The sequence below is a fragment of the Poromitra crassiceps genome, assembly GCF_964638095.1.
Source record: "Poromitra crassiceps genome assembly, chromosome: 10".
NCBI lineage: Eukaryota > Metazoa > Chordata > Actinopteri > Beryciformes > Melamphaidae > Poromitra > Poromitra crassiceps.
The window spans coordinates 14,767,107-14,781,757 of record NC_139631.1 but is presented as its reverse complement, the minus strand read 5'-3'; the positions used below and the strand labels follow the sequence as shown (position 1 = coordinate 14,781,757).

The 14,651-nt window shown below is 42.6% G+C and overlaps 1 protein-coding gene across 1 annotated transcript; it reads left to right on the top strand.

The window, feature by feature from the left end:
- Positions 1-4,123: 4,123 nt before the first annotated feature.
- On the top strand, positions 4,124-14,184 carry hsd17b3 (hydroxysteroid (17-beta) dehydrogenase 3; the record flags this gene model as incomplete). Its single annotated transcript, XM_083644458.1, has 11 exons — positions 4,124-4,274; positions 9,394-9,440; positions 9,784-9,859; positions 10,037-10,144; positions 10,243-10,310; positions 10,392-10,436; positions 10,532-10,566; positions 10,813-10,894; positions 11,106-11,171; positions 11,332-11,481; positions 11,623-14,184. 11 exons carry the CDS (start codon positions 4,124-4,126, stop codon positions 11,737-11,739), a joined length of 945 nt encoding a protein of 314 aa, XP_083500584.1. The 3' UTR covers positions 11,740-14,184.
- Positions 14,185-14,651: the final 467 nt, after the last annotated feature.

Below are 14,651 nucleotides of genomic sequence, written 5' to 3'. Positions count from 1 at the left end.
CTAGTTGAACTAGCAATATATCTGTGCAACTCGACAAGCCTAGCATAAATGTTTGTGTGTGCACGGTGCAGGTTTTGCTCATTGCTACTGAGGACATTATATGCGCAGTAAAGCACACATAATGCTATTGGCCCTTTCAGACTGGCCAAAAATCCCACTAATATCCACAAACGAGTGGCATTTTCATTTGGCAGATTCACTTTAATAGCCACAGTAAGTAATCATCAGATTAAAAACTAGGAATTTGACTTAGTGCAATTGTATGCAGCGCAGCAGTCACATCATATGGAAGACAAAGCAATGTAGAAAAACAATCACAAATTATAAAGTGCAAATTATGAAGTCCATTAAAGTGACTGATGGGGGGGCTGGGTGTAGGATATTGTCCGTGGGGGGAAGGGGGACCCTGGCCCATACTATGCCAGTATACTCTCAAGCCAATCTCTTCCACAATCTTTGAATGCTCCAGAGAAGTCTGTACTTTAGCCTGTTAAAATTTGGCCAAAGAAAAGAAAGCGCTTCAGACCAGAGGAAGTTTGGTGAAACCGAGGCAGGTGATTAGAGAAATTAGCGGATGTGCCGGATGTACCCGCCTTATATCCATTGGGAACTATTGGACTCTGATTGGACTAATGATAGGCAGGACATCCGCTCATTAGACCGCTTCAGTGTCCTAACAGTGTAGGTCCTAAAGGGATGGCAGGCTGCATCTGACCTCCTTTGCAGCATGTTGGATGATGCGCTGCAGTCTGGAGATGTGCTTGAGAGCAGCAGCAGCATACCAGACGAGAGTGATGGAGGTGGTCAAGATGGACTCGACGATTGAGGTGTAGAAAAGTATAACGCTGCCTTTGGCATCTTGAACTTCCTCAGCAGCTACAGAAAGTTCATCCTCTGTTGTGCCTTCTTGGTGAGAGCTCTGATGTTCACTTCCCATTTCAGGTCCTGGCTGATTGAACCCAGATTGAAGATTGAACACACGAAGTGAATGGACTCCACGATGTTGACTGGGGTGTCACCCAGGGTGATGGGGAAGGTGGGTCTCTGTTCCTTCTGTAGTCCACAACCATCTCCACTGTCTTTTGAGCATTGAGCTCCAGGTTGTTTTGACTGCACCAAGTCATCAGGTGGTCAATCTCCCGCCTGACTTGTCACCATCAGAGATGAGCCCTATGAGGGTGGTGTCATCTGCGAATCTCCGGAGCTTTACCGACTGATGACTGGTCATCTGCAGACCTGTTGGCTCTGTAGGCGAACTGCAGAGGGTCAAGGAGTGGGTCCATGATGGATTTTGGGTATGACAGAACAAGGCGCTCGAAGGAGTGGAAGTGAATGGCAATGTAAATAATGACCAATTTATCAGCTGTTTTTGGCAATGTTTCTATGAATGAATGAATTTTATTCTGGATAATGCAAGACAAACATCCAAGGGATAACATGAAAAGTGTGAACACTTATTTCCATCATGGTCCCTGGTCTTATTCTAGGAAACTGATCTATTTAACTAGCGTTACTGAAACTACACACAATTTTGGGCCATAAAAAGAAAAGATCACATTTACCACCTTTGACCACTGGGATGGCATCAGATAGCCATCACCATAGTGCATGTGCGAAATGGCGGGCATTGCTCAATGCAAGGCAGGCAGGTGTCTGACTAAAATGTAATTTGTCGGTAGCACTCAAGGTGCCAAAACTTACTTGTAATTTTTGAAAATATCCGTGTCTGTAGATGATATCAGAATTAGAAAAAACTTGATTGATCCCGAGGGGGAATTGAGTAATTTCACAGTTGCTCACACTCAGGTAGGGGAAAAATATAAACACAGAGACATTATCCTATAATCCTATAATGCAAAGTCTCTGTGTGTGAGTGAGCAGAAATTGTGTTTGGCCACAGCTATGCCATTTTACGTGTGATCACGCTGAATCTTTCAGGAAGTGTAAAAAGCACCCTGGGTGACCTAACGGAGCCTGATTTTTGAATTAGGTCATTAGGGCCGACTAAAGGGGCAAAAATAGCTGATTAGTGGCCAAAATGAGTGAACACGCAGGTTCAGCACCATGGAGAGATCAATTCGTTAGCTATTGATGGAGCTCACTTGAGGGGAGGACCACAGCTGAGGGGAGTTGGAATCAGCCAGGGAAGTGGACTATGAAAACCCACATGAGGAGAGGCTGCATGCCAACTCTGTGAGCGAGGCCTGACCAGGGACACGGGAAGTGGGGGTGCTTAGGGTGCCGCAGCACCCTCTGCTGTTTTGTATTGGAATTACAACGTCAATAAAACATATTTACTGTATGATTAAAATGTGTTTTATATGCTTTATACTGCGATATATAGGGTTTAGTTGAAGACTATGAGTAAAGCAGGGTGGAGATGTTATTTTTTATGTTTGGTTTATAATAATAACATAATAAAATATAATAATAAATATAGCTGCAAGCGGCGATGCGGGGTCCAAGCATCCGGTGACCTGGGGGATATATGAGACATAATGAACAACAAATAGTGCACATTTATTCAGAGTTGGTATGTGCACAAGTAAACAAAGTTTGGTTGAGATCCGGTGACCTGATGGTTTCCAAGCAGTAGTAGCAGTAGTAGTAATAGTAGTAGTAGTAGTGTTGGTAGTAGTGGGAGTGGTATCAGTAGTAGCAGCAGTAGTTGTAATTGACCGGTTAATGAGTTGTGGGCAATTTAGTGTCGGGGTGTGTTTCATTAAAAGTTCAGAGATTTATCATTTCAAAACGCTTTGACATATCCAAATAAGTTCGATAACTTTACATCAGAGTAGTCCAGAGATGACCCAGAAAAAGTTTGGGGTGATTTGGCCAAATGCTCTAGGAGGAGTTTGCAAAAATAGTTTTTTGAGAAAATTCAAAATGGCTGAAAATCTAGCAGGCGGAAATGGCCGTGGCCTAGTAGGTTAGATGCATGATGCTCCAGGGAAACCAGTAGATGAGGAATTGTGTTTCTACGACTCGTGGTTTAGAAGTTATGGACCAAAAAATGTGAAATTGGCTGTTATAGCACCACCATCTGGTGGATTGGTGTAATTTTTTCCTCTGAGTAGTGGGTGATGTCTTGAACGGTTTCTGAGATCCACACACTTTTAGGGCAGGAAAAGAACAAAAGCAAATACACAAAAGTTTAGACATTTATCATTTCAAAATGGTTTCAAGTATCCAAAATCCTTTGATAACTTTAGGTCGGGTTAGTCCATAGATGACCCAGAAAAGCTTTCATGTGATTTGGCCAAATGGTCTAGGAGGAGTTCGCAAAAGTAGGTTTTTGATCAAATTCAAAATGGCGGGAAATCTAGGCACACGCAAATGGGCGGGGCCTATATGGATAGATGCATCTAGATGCATCTTGATCCAAGGAATTTTGAGTATAGGACACACGGTTCAGAAGATATGCACCATAACGTGAAATGGTCTGTTATAGCTCCACCATCTGGCCGATATGGGTAATTTTTTGTTTCTGAGTAGTGAGTCACAATTCCAATCTATGTGCCCAGTCTGGCTACGCTGAGCATTACAGTTTCTGCTCTACATACAGTTTTACCGGAGAAGAAGAAAAACAATAATCGGAACAATTACAATAGGGATCCACGCACTTCGTGCTTGGACCCCTAATAAGTTCAGTATTTCTGCCTGTGTTGCTGTCTGTTGTAGTGTAAAATGACCAAAAGGGAGAGCAGGATAGTGACATGAAAGTGAGTGAGAAAAGGAGAAAATACTGAATAATGACATCACAACAGTATAATCCTAATGTTAATTTAAAATGAGATATTCCTTTAAATAGGGCTAAAAAAGACATTAAAAAAAAACGTCACATGTCTCCTTCCTCTTCCTTTCAGCACCCCCTTCTTAAAAGGAGTTCCAGCGTCCCTGGGCCTGACTATGTGGCCAGTGCTCCAATGGGTATCAGAATTAGAACTAAAAATGCAAAGTCAGTCACTGTGTGTGGGTTGTGTGCATGCGTGTCTGTGTCTGTGTGCCTGTGTAATTGAAATGGGAGTGTCCTCTGACAAGGCTAGTCCCCCTTTCATGGCACTAAAACATTCAAACACAGATGCTTAAAGCCAGTTTGTTGTGTCAGGCAAGCCGATGAAGCATGGATTTGATGGAACTGTTTTTAGTCTCTCTTGGTGGGGCAGTTGTGGTCTTCTATGGAGTGAAACTACTGCTCTTCAGTAGGATGCTTTATCCCAAAGTGTGGTTCCCAATGTCCAAGTCCTTCTTCACCTCCATGGGAGAGTGGGCAGGTGAGCTCTCTGTCTCTGTCTCCCTCTGGTGCGTGTGTTTGTTTCAGACATGAGTCATATAATTTATACTACGTATTTGGGGTTATATGGTGTATAGTAAATTACTCACAATATCGTATATAACTGACTTTCAAATGTTTTTTGACTAATCTTTCTGTCCCTCGTTGTATTGCCCTATATGGCAACCCCCATTCATTTGGCTCCAAAATAAAACGAACTACAACGGCTATTGATTGACTTTTTAAGTACATTTAACTGTGTGATCACAAGCTCAGACTTGCTGCAGTGCAGGGAATGTCTTAGATATTTGTATAGGTGAGGTGTACAATGATTCAGACTTGCTGCAGGGAATGCAGTAAGACAGGTTCTGTGAAGCCTGTTCCCCTCTAGTGAATGATTTGTTCTTGTGATAGGATGTTGTCTCGAGAGAGAGAAGATTGTGACAGTATGGTCTAGACTCAAGTCTACACAGTCTTGCCTACATATTATGTACATATTGCGTATTAGTAAAATGAGCAAAAAGTGCACTCCATTAGATGTCTTGTTATTCTACTAGTCTCCAGTGTATTGCAGTTATGTGACAAGCCACCAGTGTTGGGGGTAACTCATTACAAAAGTAACATATTACATGTAATATATTACTTTTAGCAGTAACTCAGTAATATAACTTATTACTTATAGGATTTCAGTAATATTATACCAGTTACTTTGTCAAGTAACTCAAGTTACAAATTGAGTTACATTTTATTAAATCAAAGCACATATTTAAAAAAGATACAATCATTTCCTAATCAAACTGTGTGTTTTTATGTAAATAACCACTATAGATGACAATAACAAAGGAAAAGAATAACATTTAGAATTTTGGACGGTTTACACTGACTTCAAGGCGGTTTCAATTATTTTTCGGGATGGTTCCGGGGCGGCGATGTCATTCTGCTGCTGCTGTTGTTTTGGTAAAAGTAATGCAAAAGTAGTGTCATAAGTAACAGGTTACTCTACACAGAAAGTAATATTGTAAAGTAACTTATTACTTTCAAATGAAAGTAACTAGTAATATGTAGTATATTACATTTTGAAAGTAACTTGCCCAACACTGCAAGCCACTACAGTATGTGACTTCTATGGCAGGACAAGAGCACAATTACTTTCCGCAGATGGCACAGGGATTCCAACTTATATCCTTCTGGTACACTTAAACATGGCAGACACAATATCAGTGTATTTCAACCCAACCCCAATTTAGAGCTCACAGCCAGCTCCAGCCCTCAGCCTTCAGACTGTTTCCCGGTAATTACTGTGAAAGATTCCTGTGGAGGTCCCAGAGCGGTCTGTCGTCTTACAAGATCTCCTTTGGCATCTTCTGGCAAGCTCATCTGCCTCCCACAGTGCTAAAGCCACCTCTTAAAGAAACCAACAATGCCAGGCCAATATTTCCTCTATTTCCCAAGTTCCACTTTCATTCCATTCCAGCAAAGTGGAAAAATGGCAATCAGAACAGTGTGTTCCAGGGTGGATAACCCCCTTCCTCATGCATTCATTTTGAGGCATTTCTCTAGACCACTGGAATCCATTAGCACGACTTTGTTTCCCCATTCAGAGTGGTCCCCTTTTATTATCAAGAGTCCTAAGATGTTGCATTGTATGGTGTATGGGTTGAACGCGGACAAAGCTTGCATGTGCTGAGTGTTTAGATACGTGTGGGCATGTTTGTGTGAAGAATAAGGAGATCTTGTAAGATGGGTGGAGAGTCTGGACAGGATGTGCTACTTTTTTGGGTGTCACCAAACTCAAGTCAACTCATGTGTTTAGCATTGCACGCCCACCCGTTCTACTATGAATCACCTCATTCAATGGAAAGGAATTGTTTCAAAATGTCCCCATTCTCTGGGATGGAGTTGTACAATCTCTACAACCCAGTTTCCCTGGGGTTGTAGAGATGACTTGCAAAACCCCATTTAATGGATAGGATTCGGGGGTTGTACAGATTACTTGCAAAACCTCATTTAATGGATAGGATTCGGGGGTTGTACAGATTACTTGCAAAACCCCATTTAATGGATAGGATTCTCCATTGGCTCTTCTCTCGACCACCCTGCCCACCTCTGCAGGCATGGGGAGGGTCTGCTTGGACCCCTGTGTCCTTAGGTTTAGGCATGGGGGGTGGAAGAGGTTAGGGGTGGGATAGGTTAGGTTTAGGCATGGGGGGTGGGAGAGGTTAGGTTTAGGCATGGAGGTGGGAGAGGTTAGGTTTAGGCATGGGGGGTGGGAGAGGTTAGGTTTAGGCATAGGGGGTGGGAGAGGTTAGGTTTAGGCATGGGGGTGGGAGAGGTTAGGTTTAGGCATGGAGGGTGGGAGAGGTTAGGTTTAGGGTTAGGGGTGGGAGAGGTTAGGTTTAGGCATGGGGGGGAAAGGTTAGGGGTGGGAGAGGTTAGGTTTAGGCATGGGGGGGAGGTTAGGTTTAGGCATGGGGGGTGGGAGAGGTTAGGGGTGGGAGAGGTTAGGGTTAGGGGGTGGGAGAGGTCCCGAGGGTCTCCGACCCTCCCTTCGGCCCACAGACCCCCGAAGCGACCCCAGGACCTCCACAGGGTCCTGGGGCCCACCCAGGCCTCGGAGACCCCAGGTTTATCCATTAAATGGGCTTTTTCTGGTAAACTGTGCAAGCTGTCCATTTAATGGGGTTTTTAAGGTAACCTGTGCAAGCTGGACATTAAATGGGGTTTTGCAAGTAATCTCTACAACCCCAGACAAACTGGGTTGTAGAGATTGTACAACTCCACCCCAGAGAATGGGGACATTTTGAAGCAATTCCTTTCCATTGAATGAATTTCTCTGGCTCGAGCCAATTTCTTGTCATCAGTAATGTCACTCTATATGAGCAAATTGTGATGTCACCACTCACCAGTGATGTCATCAGTGGTGTCACTCAAGCAATTGTGATGATCTCCCTTGAGCAAGATGTCCCTTGAGCAATTGTGATGTCATCAGTGATGTCACTCAAGCAATAGTGATGTCATCAGTGATGTCATCAGTGATGTCACTCGAGCATTGTGCGCTGCGGAACAGAACCAGGGCACTTTATTATAGTAGTAAGATGCTTTAACATACTGTATAAAGGCCTACATTATGTCCACCAGCTGCAGTACAATGCGGCTGCCTGAACAGACCCACACCCATGTAATCTTGTCAGACACGTGTTGATCTAGCAAAAATAGAACAGGTGCGTATTTTTGACGTGTTGCCTATCTACATGGCCATACAGGAGCCACACAGAGCCGTACCGCAGCTGGTGGACATTGGGCTTAACACTTCATAAATGTGGATTTGTTTTTCTCTCATTTCTCTTGTGTGTTGATTTTATAGTCCAGAATTATACATTTTATTTTGATTATATATTGTGTGTAATATACTGTGTAATAGAGGCCTATGCATTTTTGTCACTACCTTGCTTACATTTTCCTTTATGTGTGATACTCCGGTGCTGATCCTATGTGGGTGGGTGAGAGTTTGTTGCTCCATGTGCATCAAACTATGTTTTCAAATGTTTTGTAACTAAGAAATTCTGTTATTTGAGCTCAGTGTTCCATGAAAGGTGGGCTGGAACAAAGTTACAGGATAGAGACTTGTTATGTAAAGGGTTGGTGGATCATAAATCAGTTTCTGATTTAAAAAAAAATGAGGCTATGTGGGTATCAAGTGTTTCTCTCTGATAGCAAGTACAATCCACTACAAGTCTCTCTGATAGCAAGTCCACTACAAGTGTGATGCAGCTGCATGTTCTGTGAACTGTGTATTAATCATGTGATAGAAGAGGAACTTGAACTTAAAACTTGCAAAACTTGCGAAAAGTAAAATATCACTGTCTGGGTTTCAGTCATGCATTTAACTTGGAAACATGAATCAGCGTGTCTAGACATTTGTAGATTGAACTTATAGCTTTTCTACATTAGAACTAATAATCATCTTTGACCTAACTATTCTGGACGACTTCAGTCAGTTTTTAAGTTCAACTGCCTTATTGTTTTATTATCATTATTCTTTTATTGCAGTATTAAAAACACATTGTTGTAAACTGAAATAAAGATACACCCTGGAGTTTGTGAAAAAACAAACTAGAACTGATACTAAATAAAAAACTGAACTAAAACTAACTAACAAAATAAATAAATATATTTGTTCCTTTGCTTAGCCGGCAATGGCTTGTTTGTTTTGGCTCCTGTCTGCCTGTTCTTTATCTTAGCAATGCCTTTATCAGAGCTGAGGAACACAACACACTGTGTTTGTGTGGGTACACTGTGTTACAGCAGCATGAAGTTAGCTTCAATAAACAACCAGACTACCCAGCATTTGATTGACAGCAGAGAAAGAAAAATTAGATAGTATATAGCTTTTTGTTTGCAGTGCCCCTAGTGTTTAGAATGGAGTGGACACTGTAGCACTCTCCAGTAATAGAGAGCCAAAGGAATGCTCACTTCCAGTTTAGGCATACGCACCAGAGCCATTTGTCCGCCATTCTTTTTTCCATCTGTATTTCGTAAAATACTTTAAAAAAATAGTTTTACTTGGACAAACCAAGTTATTCAGCTATATTTGGAATCACGAGAGACCATAGAACATTTCACTTGGACCAAAACTCAAAAACAAAATGTCTACAACTTTTTTTAATCTGCAATTTCTTTAGTCCAAGTGAAATGTTCTACAGTCTCTCGTGATTCCAAATTACCTGAATTGCTTGGTGTGACCAAGTAAAACTATTTTTATAAGCATTTACGAAATGTAGATGGAAAAAGGAATGCCGGACGAATAGCTCTGGTGCGTATGCCTAAACCTGAATTGGGTGTAACTTTGGCTCTCTATTGACTCCTAACTTGATTGTATGAGGGGGGGGGGGTATCTCTCTATTCTACTTGATTTTATTATTAATGTAATGTATTTTGCCTGTTCGTCTATATTATGAACCTTATCTTCTTCACTTTTTAATCTTTTTATTTATGTATGCTCTTTTATCTATTTTATGTCAAGCACTTTGAAATGGCTCTGTGTATGAAGTGTGCTATACAAATAAACTTGCCTTGCCTCGCCGAACACTTTCTCTCTCGTGTCTCTGCCTTTGTCTCAGTGGTGACTGGCGGGTCAGAAGGGATAGGGAGAGCATATGCCTTTGAGGTAAGCGGAGATTTAAACTGCACCACTTCCCCAAATTGAAAATGTCAAGCAAAGTTCATTCTTTAATTTCGAAAGTGTTAGAATCTAAGATTATGTTTTCAAAAATACAATGCCAACAATATAGCTTCACTATGTATGATTATATTCTTTATTATTGTCTAATTTAATTTCCAGGCCTCGGTCACAAAAACAGTATCTGCACTGCAAGCAGGTTAAAACAAACATTTAAATATTTGCACACATTTGACCCAGGTCTGCTAATTTCCTTCCCTGTCCATTCCTATGCATTTGTGTTATCGCCCCTCCTGTCCACCTCTCTGCTCTGCACTACTGCTGCCCCCAGCTGGCTGGTCAAGGGACTAATGTGGTTATCCTGAGCAGAACCAAAGAGAAACTGGACCAGGTGGCCAAGGAGATAGGTGAAACAAAATAATTACTTCAATTATGTAACTATCGGTGTCTGCATTTACTAATTTTCTTATCAAAATGCCATATTTTGATTATGCTTTGTCAAGACATCAAACACTATACTGTTTGCTGTCCTTAAGACTATAATACTGAACATGGTTATATTCACACCTTATCACTCTTTGAAGAGGATGCTACTGGCCAGAAGGTGAAGGTGATAGTAGCGGACTTCACAGAGGAAACTGTCTTTGCTGAAATTGAGGACAAGCTCAAGTACTTGAACATTGGGGTTTTAGGTGGGACAATTTTCCATTCCTTGATGCAATATTTGAATCATAATAAAAATGTTTCCGCATACACAAGAAGCGGTGTTTAACTACTGTGTCTATTCCAGTCAATAATGTTGGCATTCTGCCCAGCTACATTCCCAACAAATTCCTTGAGACTACAGACCTCGAGCAGGTCAGGAGCGCTACAGCAGTCTATACTTTATATACTATTATGTTGTATTTTGTAATAATATATGTTGATTTATCCTTGCAGACGATTACAAATGTGATCAATTGCAATGTGAAAACTATGGCCAAGGTAACTATGTATTTTCTGTTAGCTTTTATGAAACAAATAATTAATCATTAATTTTGCCTTAAATCTGAAAAAGCGTATTCTTCTTTGTCCCATAGATGTGCAAAATAGTTCTTCCAGGCATGGAAAACAGGTTTAACATTTTCTTCTTCAACATCTTCTCTGTAATTTGTAATAATATAAAATCTGAAGTTACTGAAGAATAGGTTTAGTGCCAGAAAGGATAAGAGGACAACTGTGTGTGTGTGTGTGTGTGTGTGTGTGTCTGTGTGTGTGTGTGTGTGTGTGTGTGTGTGTGTGTGTGTGTGTGTGTGTGTGTGTGTGTGTGTGTGTGTGTGTGTGTGTGTGTGTGTGTGTGTGTGTGTGTGTGTGTCTACAGAGGGAAAGGGGTGATCGTGAATATTTCCTCTGGAGTGGCCTGCGTTCCCTCCTCCGTATACACGCTGTACGCTGCATCAAAGGCGAGTACAGTACAGCACCTCAATACAGCTCTAATTCACTTTACAGCCAGCAACACTGGAACGTACGATCAATGATGCACTGACCCAGGTGTGTGTGTGTGTGTGTGTGTGTGTGTGTGTGTGTGTCTGCTTGTGGGTGTGTGTGGTTGGTGGTGTGCGTGCTTGTGTGTGTGTGTGTGTGTGTGTGTGTGTGTGATATCTACCCCTGTAGGTGTTTGTTGAGAGATTCTCTCAAGGTCTTCAAGCTGAATACAAAGATAAAGGGATTATTATACAGGTACTTCGATTCATATCAGGACTCAACCTCAAAGTCTGGGAGAGTGCATTGCCGAGCTATTGTACTTTACCTTTTTATTCACAAACTCACCAAGGCTTTAGGATGTGCATACAGTATTAAATGATAATCTCTCTCTCTCTCTCTTTCTTATCTTTCTCAGACAGTGGCTCCATTTGGGGTCTCCACTCGGATGGCAGGCTACCGACAGGCCGACATGGTGACGCTGACAGCCAAGGATTTTGTTCAAAGCTCCCTGCAGTATCTCACAGCTGGAGACAAAACATATGGCAGCATCGGTCACACAGTCCTGGTAAGACACAAAGACACACGGCTTCACTCAACCAATAATGACAATTTAAATTACAAGGGACTCATTTGTCCTCATGATTGTGTGTGTGTGTGTGTGTGTGTGTGTGTGTGTGTGTGTGTGTGTGTGTCTGTATGTCTGCAGGGTTGGTTTCTACAGTCTGCTCCTCTTCAGCTTCTCCCTGCAGATTCCATCCACAACGGTCTAAAAAACTATGTCAAGAAGAGACTTAACAGGGCTGCTTTTTGCAGTTTGGTCTAATTGCATAATATGCGGTCCCCGTGTGTCCTCTCCCCATCATTGCTCCTTTCTGTCATTTTCCCTCATCTTCTGCTGGATGCTGTGCTCTCCTCGCGCGCCATGCTGGAGAGCAAGGGTCCAGGAGAACGGAGCATCGAGGAGAGCGCAGCATCCAGCGAGCCTAACACCCCGTTCACACAGGACGCCGAAGCAACGCTCAACCTAAGCTCTACCTATGCTGAACCCACAAGTTTCATTTAGGTGTCCTTGTTAACAGGTAAAGCCGCTCACACCACCCACGTGCCTGCCACGCCGAAGCCACGCTCACGCCTTGCTCAAGCGATCGTTCAGGATTCACGCCTATTCCAAGAGCGTGGCTTCTTGCATGAACGGCTCAGCGTGAGTCTGCCTCAGCTTCAGTTCTGCTTACGTAGGCGTCCTGTGTGAACGAAGGCTAACCCTTTCTTCCCTCTTTACATAATTTGGTGTTGTCGGCAGGATCGGGTTTTGGGAACAGGTGTGGTAAACACAGGGTCATCCATTCCCTCGGGCCTATGTTCCCTCAGCCCCATGTGACCTCAGCATCAGGGTTAGTAGGTACGCAAAATCTCTTTTCCCAGGTGGGTGAAGACATGACCAGCCCTCCTCTGCCTCTGATTGGGTTAGGTCTAGGCATGAGTGATGATTGGTTAGGTTTAGGCATGGGGAGTGATGATTGGTTAGGTTTAGGCATGAGGAGTGATGATTGGTTAGGTTTAGCCATGGGGAGTGATGATTGGTTGGGTTTAGGCATGGGGAGTGATGATTGGTTAAGGTTAGGCATGAGGAGTGATGATTGGTTAGGTTTACGCATGGGCAGTGAGGATTGGTTAATAGGTTTAGGCATGATGAGTGATCATTGGTTAGGTTTAGGCATGAGGAGTGATGATTGGTTAGGTTTAGGTATGGGCAGTGATGATTGGTTAGGGGCATGAGGAGTGATGATTGATTAGGTTTAGGCACGAGGAGTGATGATTGGTTAGGTTAGGCATGAGGAGTGATGACTGGTTAGGTTTAGGCATGGGGACTGATGAATTGATTGGTTAAGGTTAGACATGAGGAGTGATGATTGGTTAGGTTTAGGCACGGTGAGTGATGATTGGTTAGGGTTAGGCATAAGGAGTGATGATTGGTTAGGTTTAGGCACGGTGATTGATGATTGGTTAAGGTTAGGCATGAGGAGTGATTATTGGTTAGGTTTAGGCACGGTGAGTGATGATTGGTTAGGGTTAGGCATAAGGAGTGATGATTGGTTAGGTTTAGGCACGAGGAGTGATGATTGGTTAGGTTTAGGCATGTGGAGTGATGCTTGGTTAGGTGTAGGCATGGGCAGTGATGATTGGTCAAGGTTAGGCATGTGGAGTGATGATTGGTTAGGTGTAGGCATGGGCAGTGATGATTGGTTAAGGTTAGGCATGTGGAGTGATGATTGGTTAGGTGTAGGCATGGGCAGTGATGATTGGTTAAGGTTAGGCATGAGGAGTGATGATTGGTTAGGTTTAGGCACGAGGAGTGATGATTGGTTAGGTTAGGCATAAGGAGTGATGATTGGTTAGGTTCAGGCATGGGGACTGATGATTGGTTAAGGTTAGGCATGAGGAGTGATTATTGGTTAGGTTTAGGCACGGGGACTGATGATTGGTTAAGGTTAGGCATGAGGAGTGATTATTGGTTCGGTTTAGGCACAAGGAGTGATGATTGGTTAAGTTTAGGCATGGGGACTGATGATTGGCTAAGGTTAAGCATGAGGAGTGATTATTGGTTAGGTTTAGGCATGGGAGTGATGATTGGTTAAGGTTAAGCATGGGGACTCCAAGCATAAACTACACAAGATCTTCCCTTCTGTCTCGCCACTGTGCGACAGGTGTCAGGTGTCAGAGGGCACACTATCTCATGCCTTCTGGTTCTGCTCTTCACTTATGGGCCAACATTTTTGACTGGTACTATAAGGCCTACAAAATAACTACAGCCGGAGGCAGAATTCGCCATCTTCGGCTGCTCAGAGTCCTCTCTGAACTTCCCTACAGCTGTGCAACAATCTCTGACACTGGGGACAACTGTCGCCAAAAGACTCATTCTGAAGGAATGGAAGTCTTCCTCATCACCTTCTTTTCAGGTGTGGCTGATGGACATGATCTCTGTTATACAGATGCTTAGGTCCCTGAGAACCAACTCGCTTGGAAGGTTCTCAACTATCTGGGACCCGTTTCTGGCCTATTTTGACGAGGTTAAGAATGACCAGTGACTGAGGTTGGGGGTGACGGATGGCTTGCCCAGCTGGTATCTTATGGACCCCTTACATGGGATCCCTTGACCATTATCTCCTACAAGCACATAAACACTTTGTATGGCTGGCCACATTGTAATGTTGAATGTGCATGATGTATGTTTTTTTTCCTATCTTACGTATTTTCTTTTCCTGTGTCTGAGCCTGTTTGTTTTGTTCGTATATTGTTCTAAAATATATCTATATCTATATCTATCTATATATATATATATATATATATATATATATATATATATATATATATATATATATATATATATATATCTGCTTCATCTCCACTTTAAACTGTATTGTGCAGTCCTACTGATAATCTCATAAAGCACATTAATGTGAAAGCAATAAGCATATAGCCTACATGTTTCACTTTATGCTCTGAAATTGTAGCCTACCTGAAGGTTCCTGATTCTGATAAGTTCAACACCACCTCCAGCTCTGCAGGAGCACCTGCTGCAGTGCTAGTGCTGCTTCTGCCTCCTTCTCCACTTTTGTGAAGAAAACCCCAAAAGCAATCCAACCCATACTTTCACTTTAGCCACTACTGTTTACATTTGACCAATGGGATTTTTTATATATGAGGGATCAGCTGAGCAGAATTTTGGTAAACAAC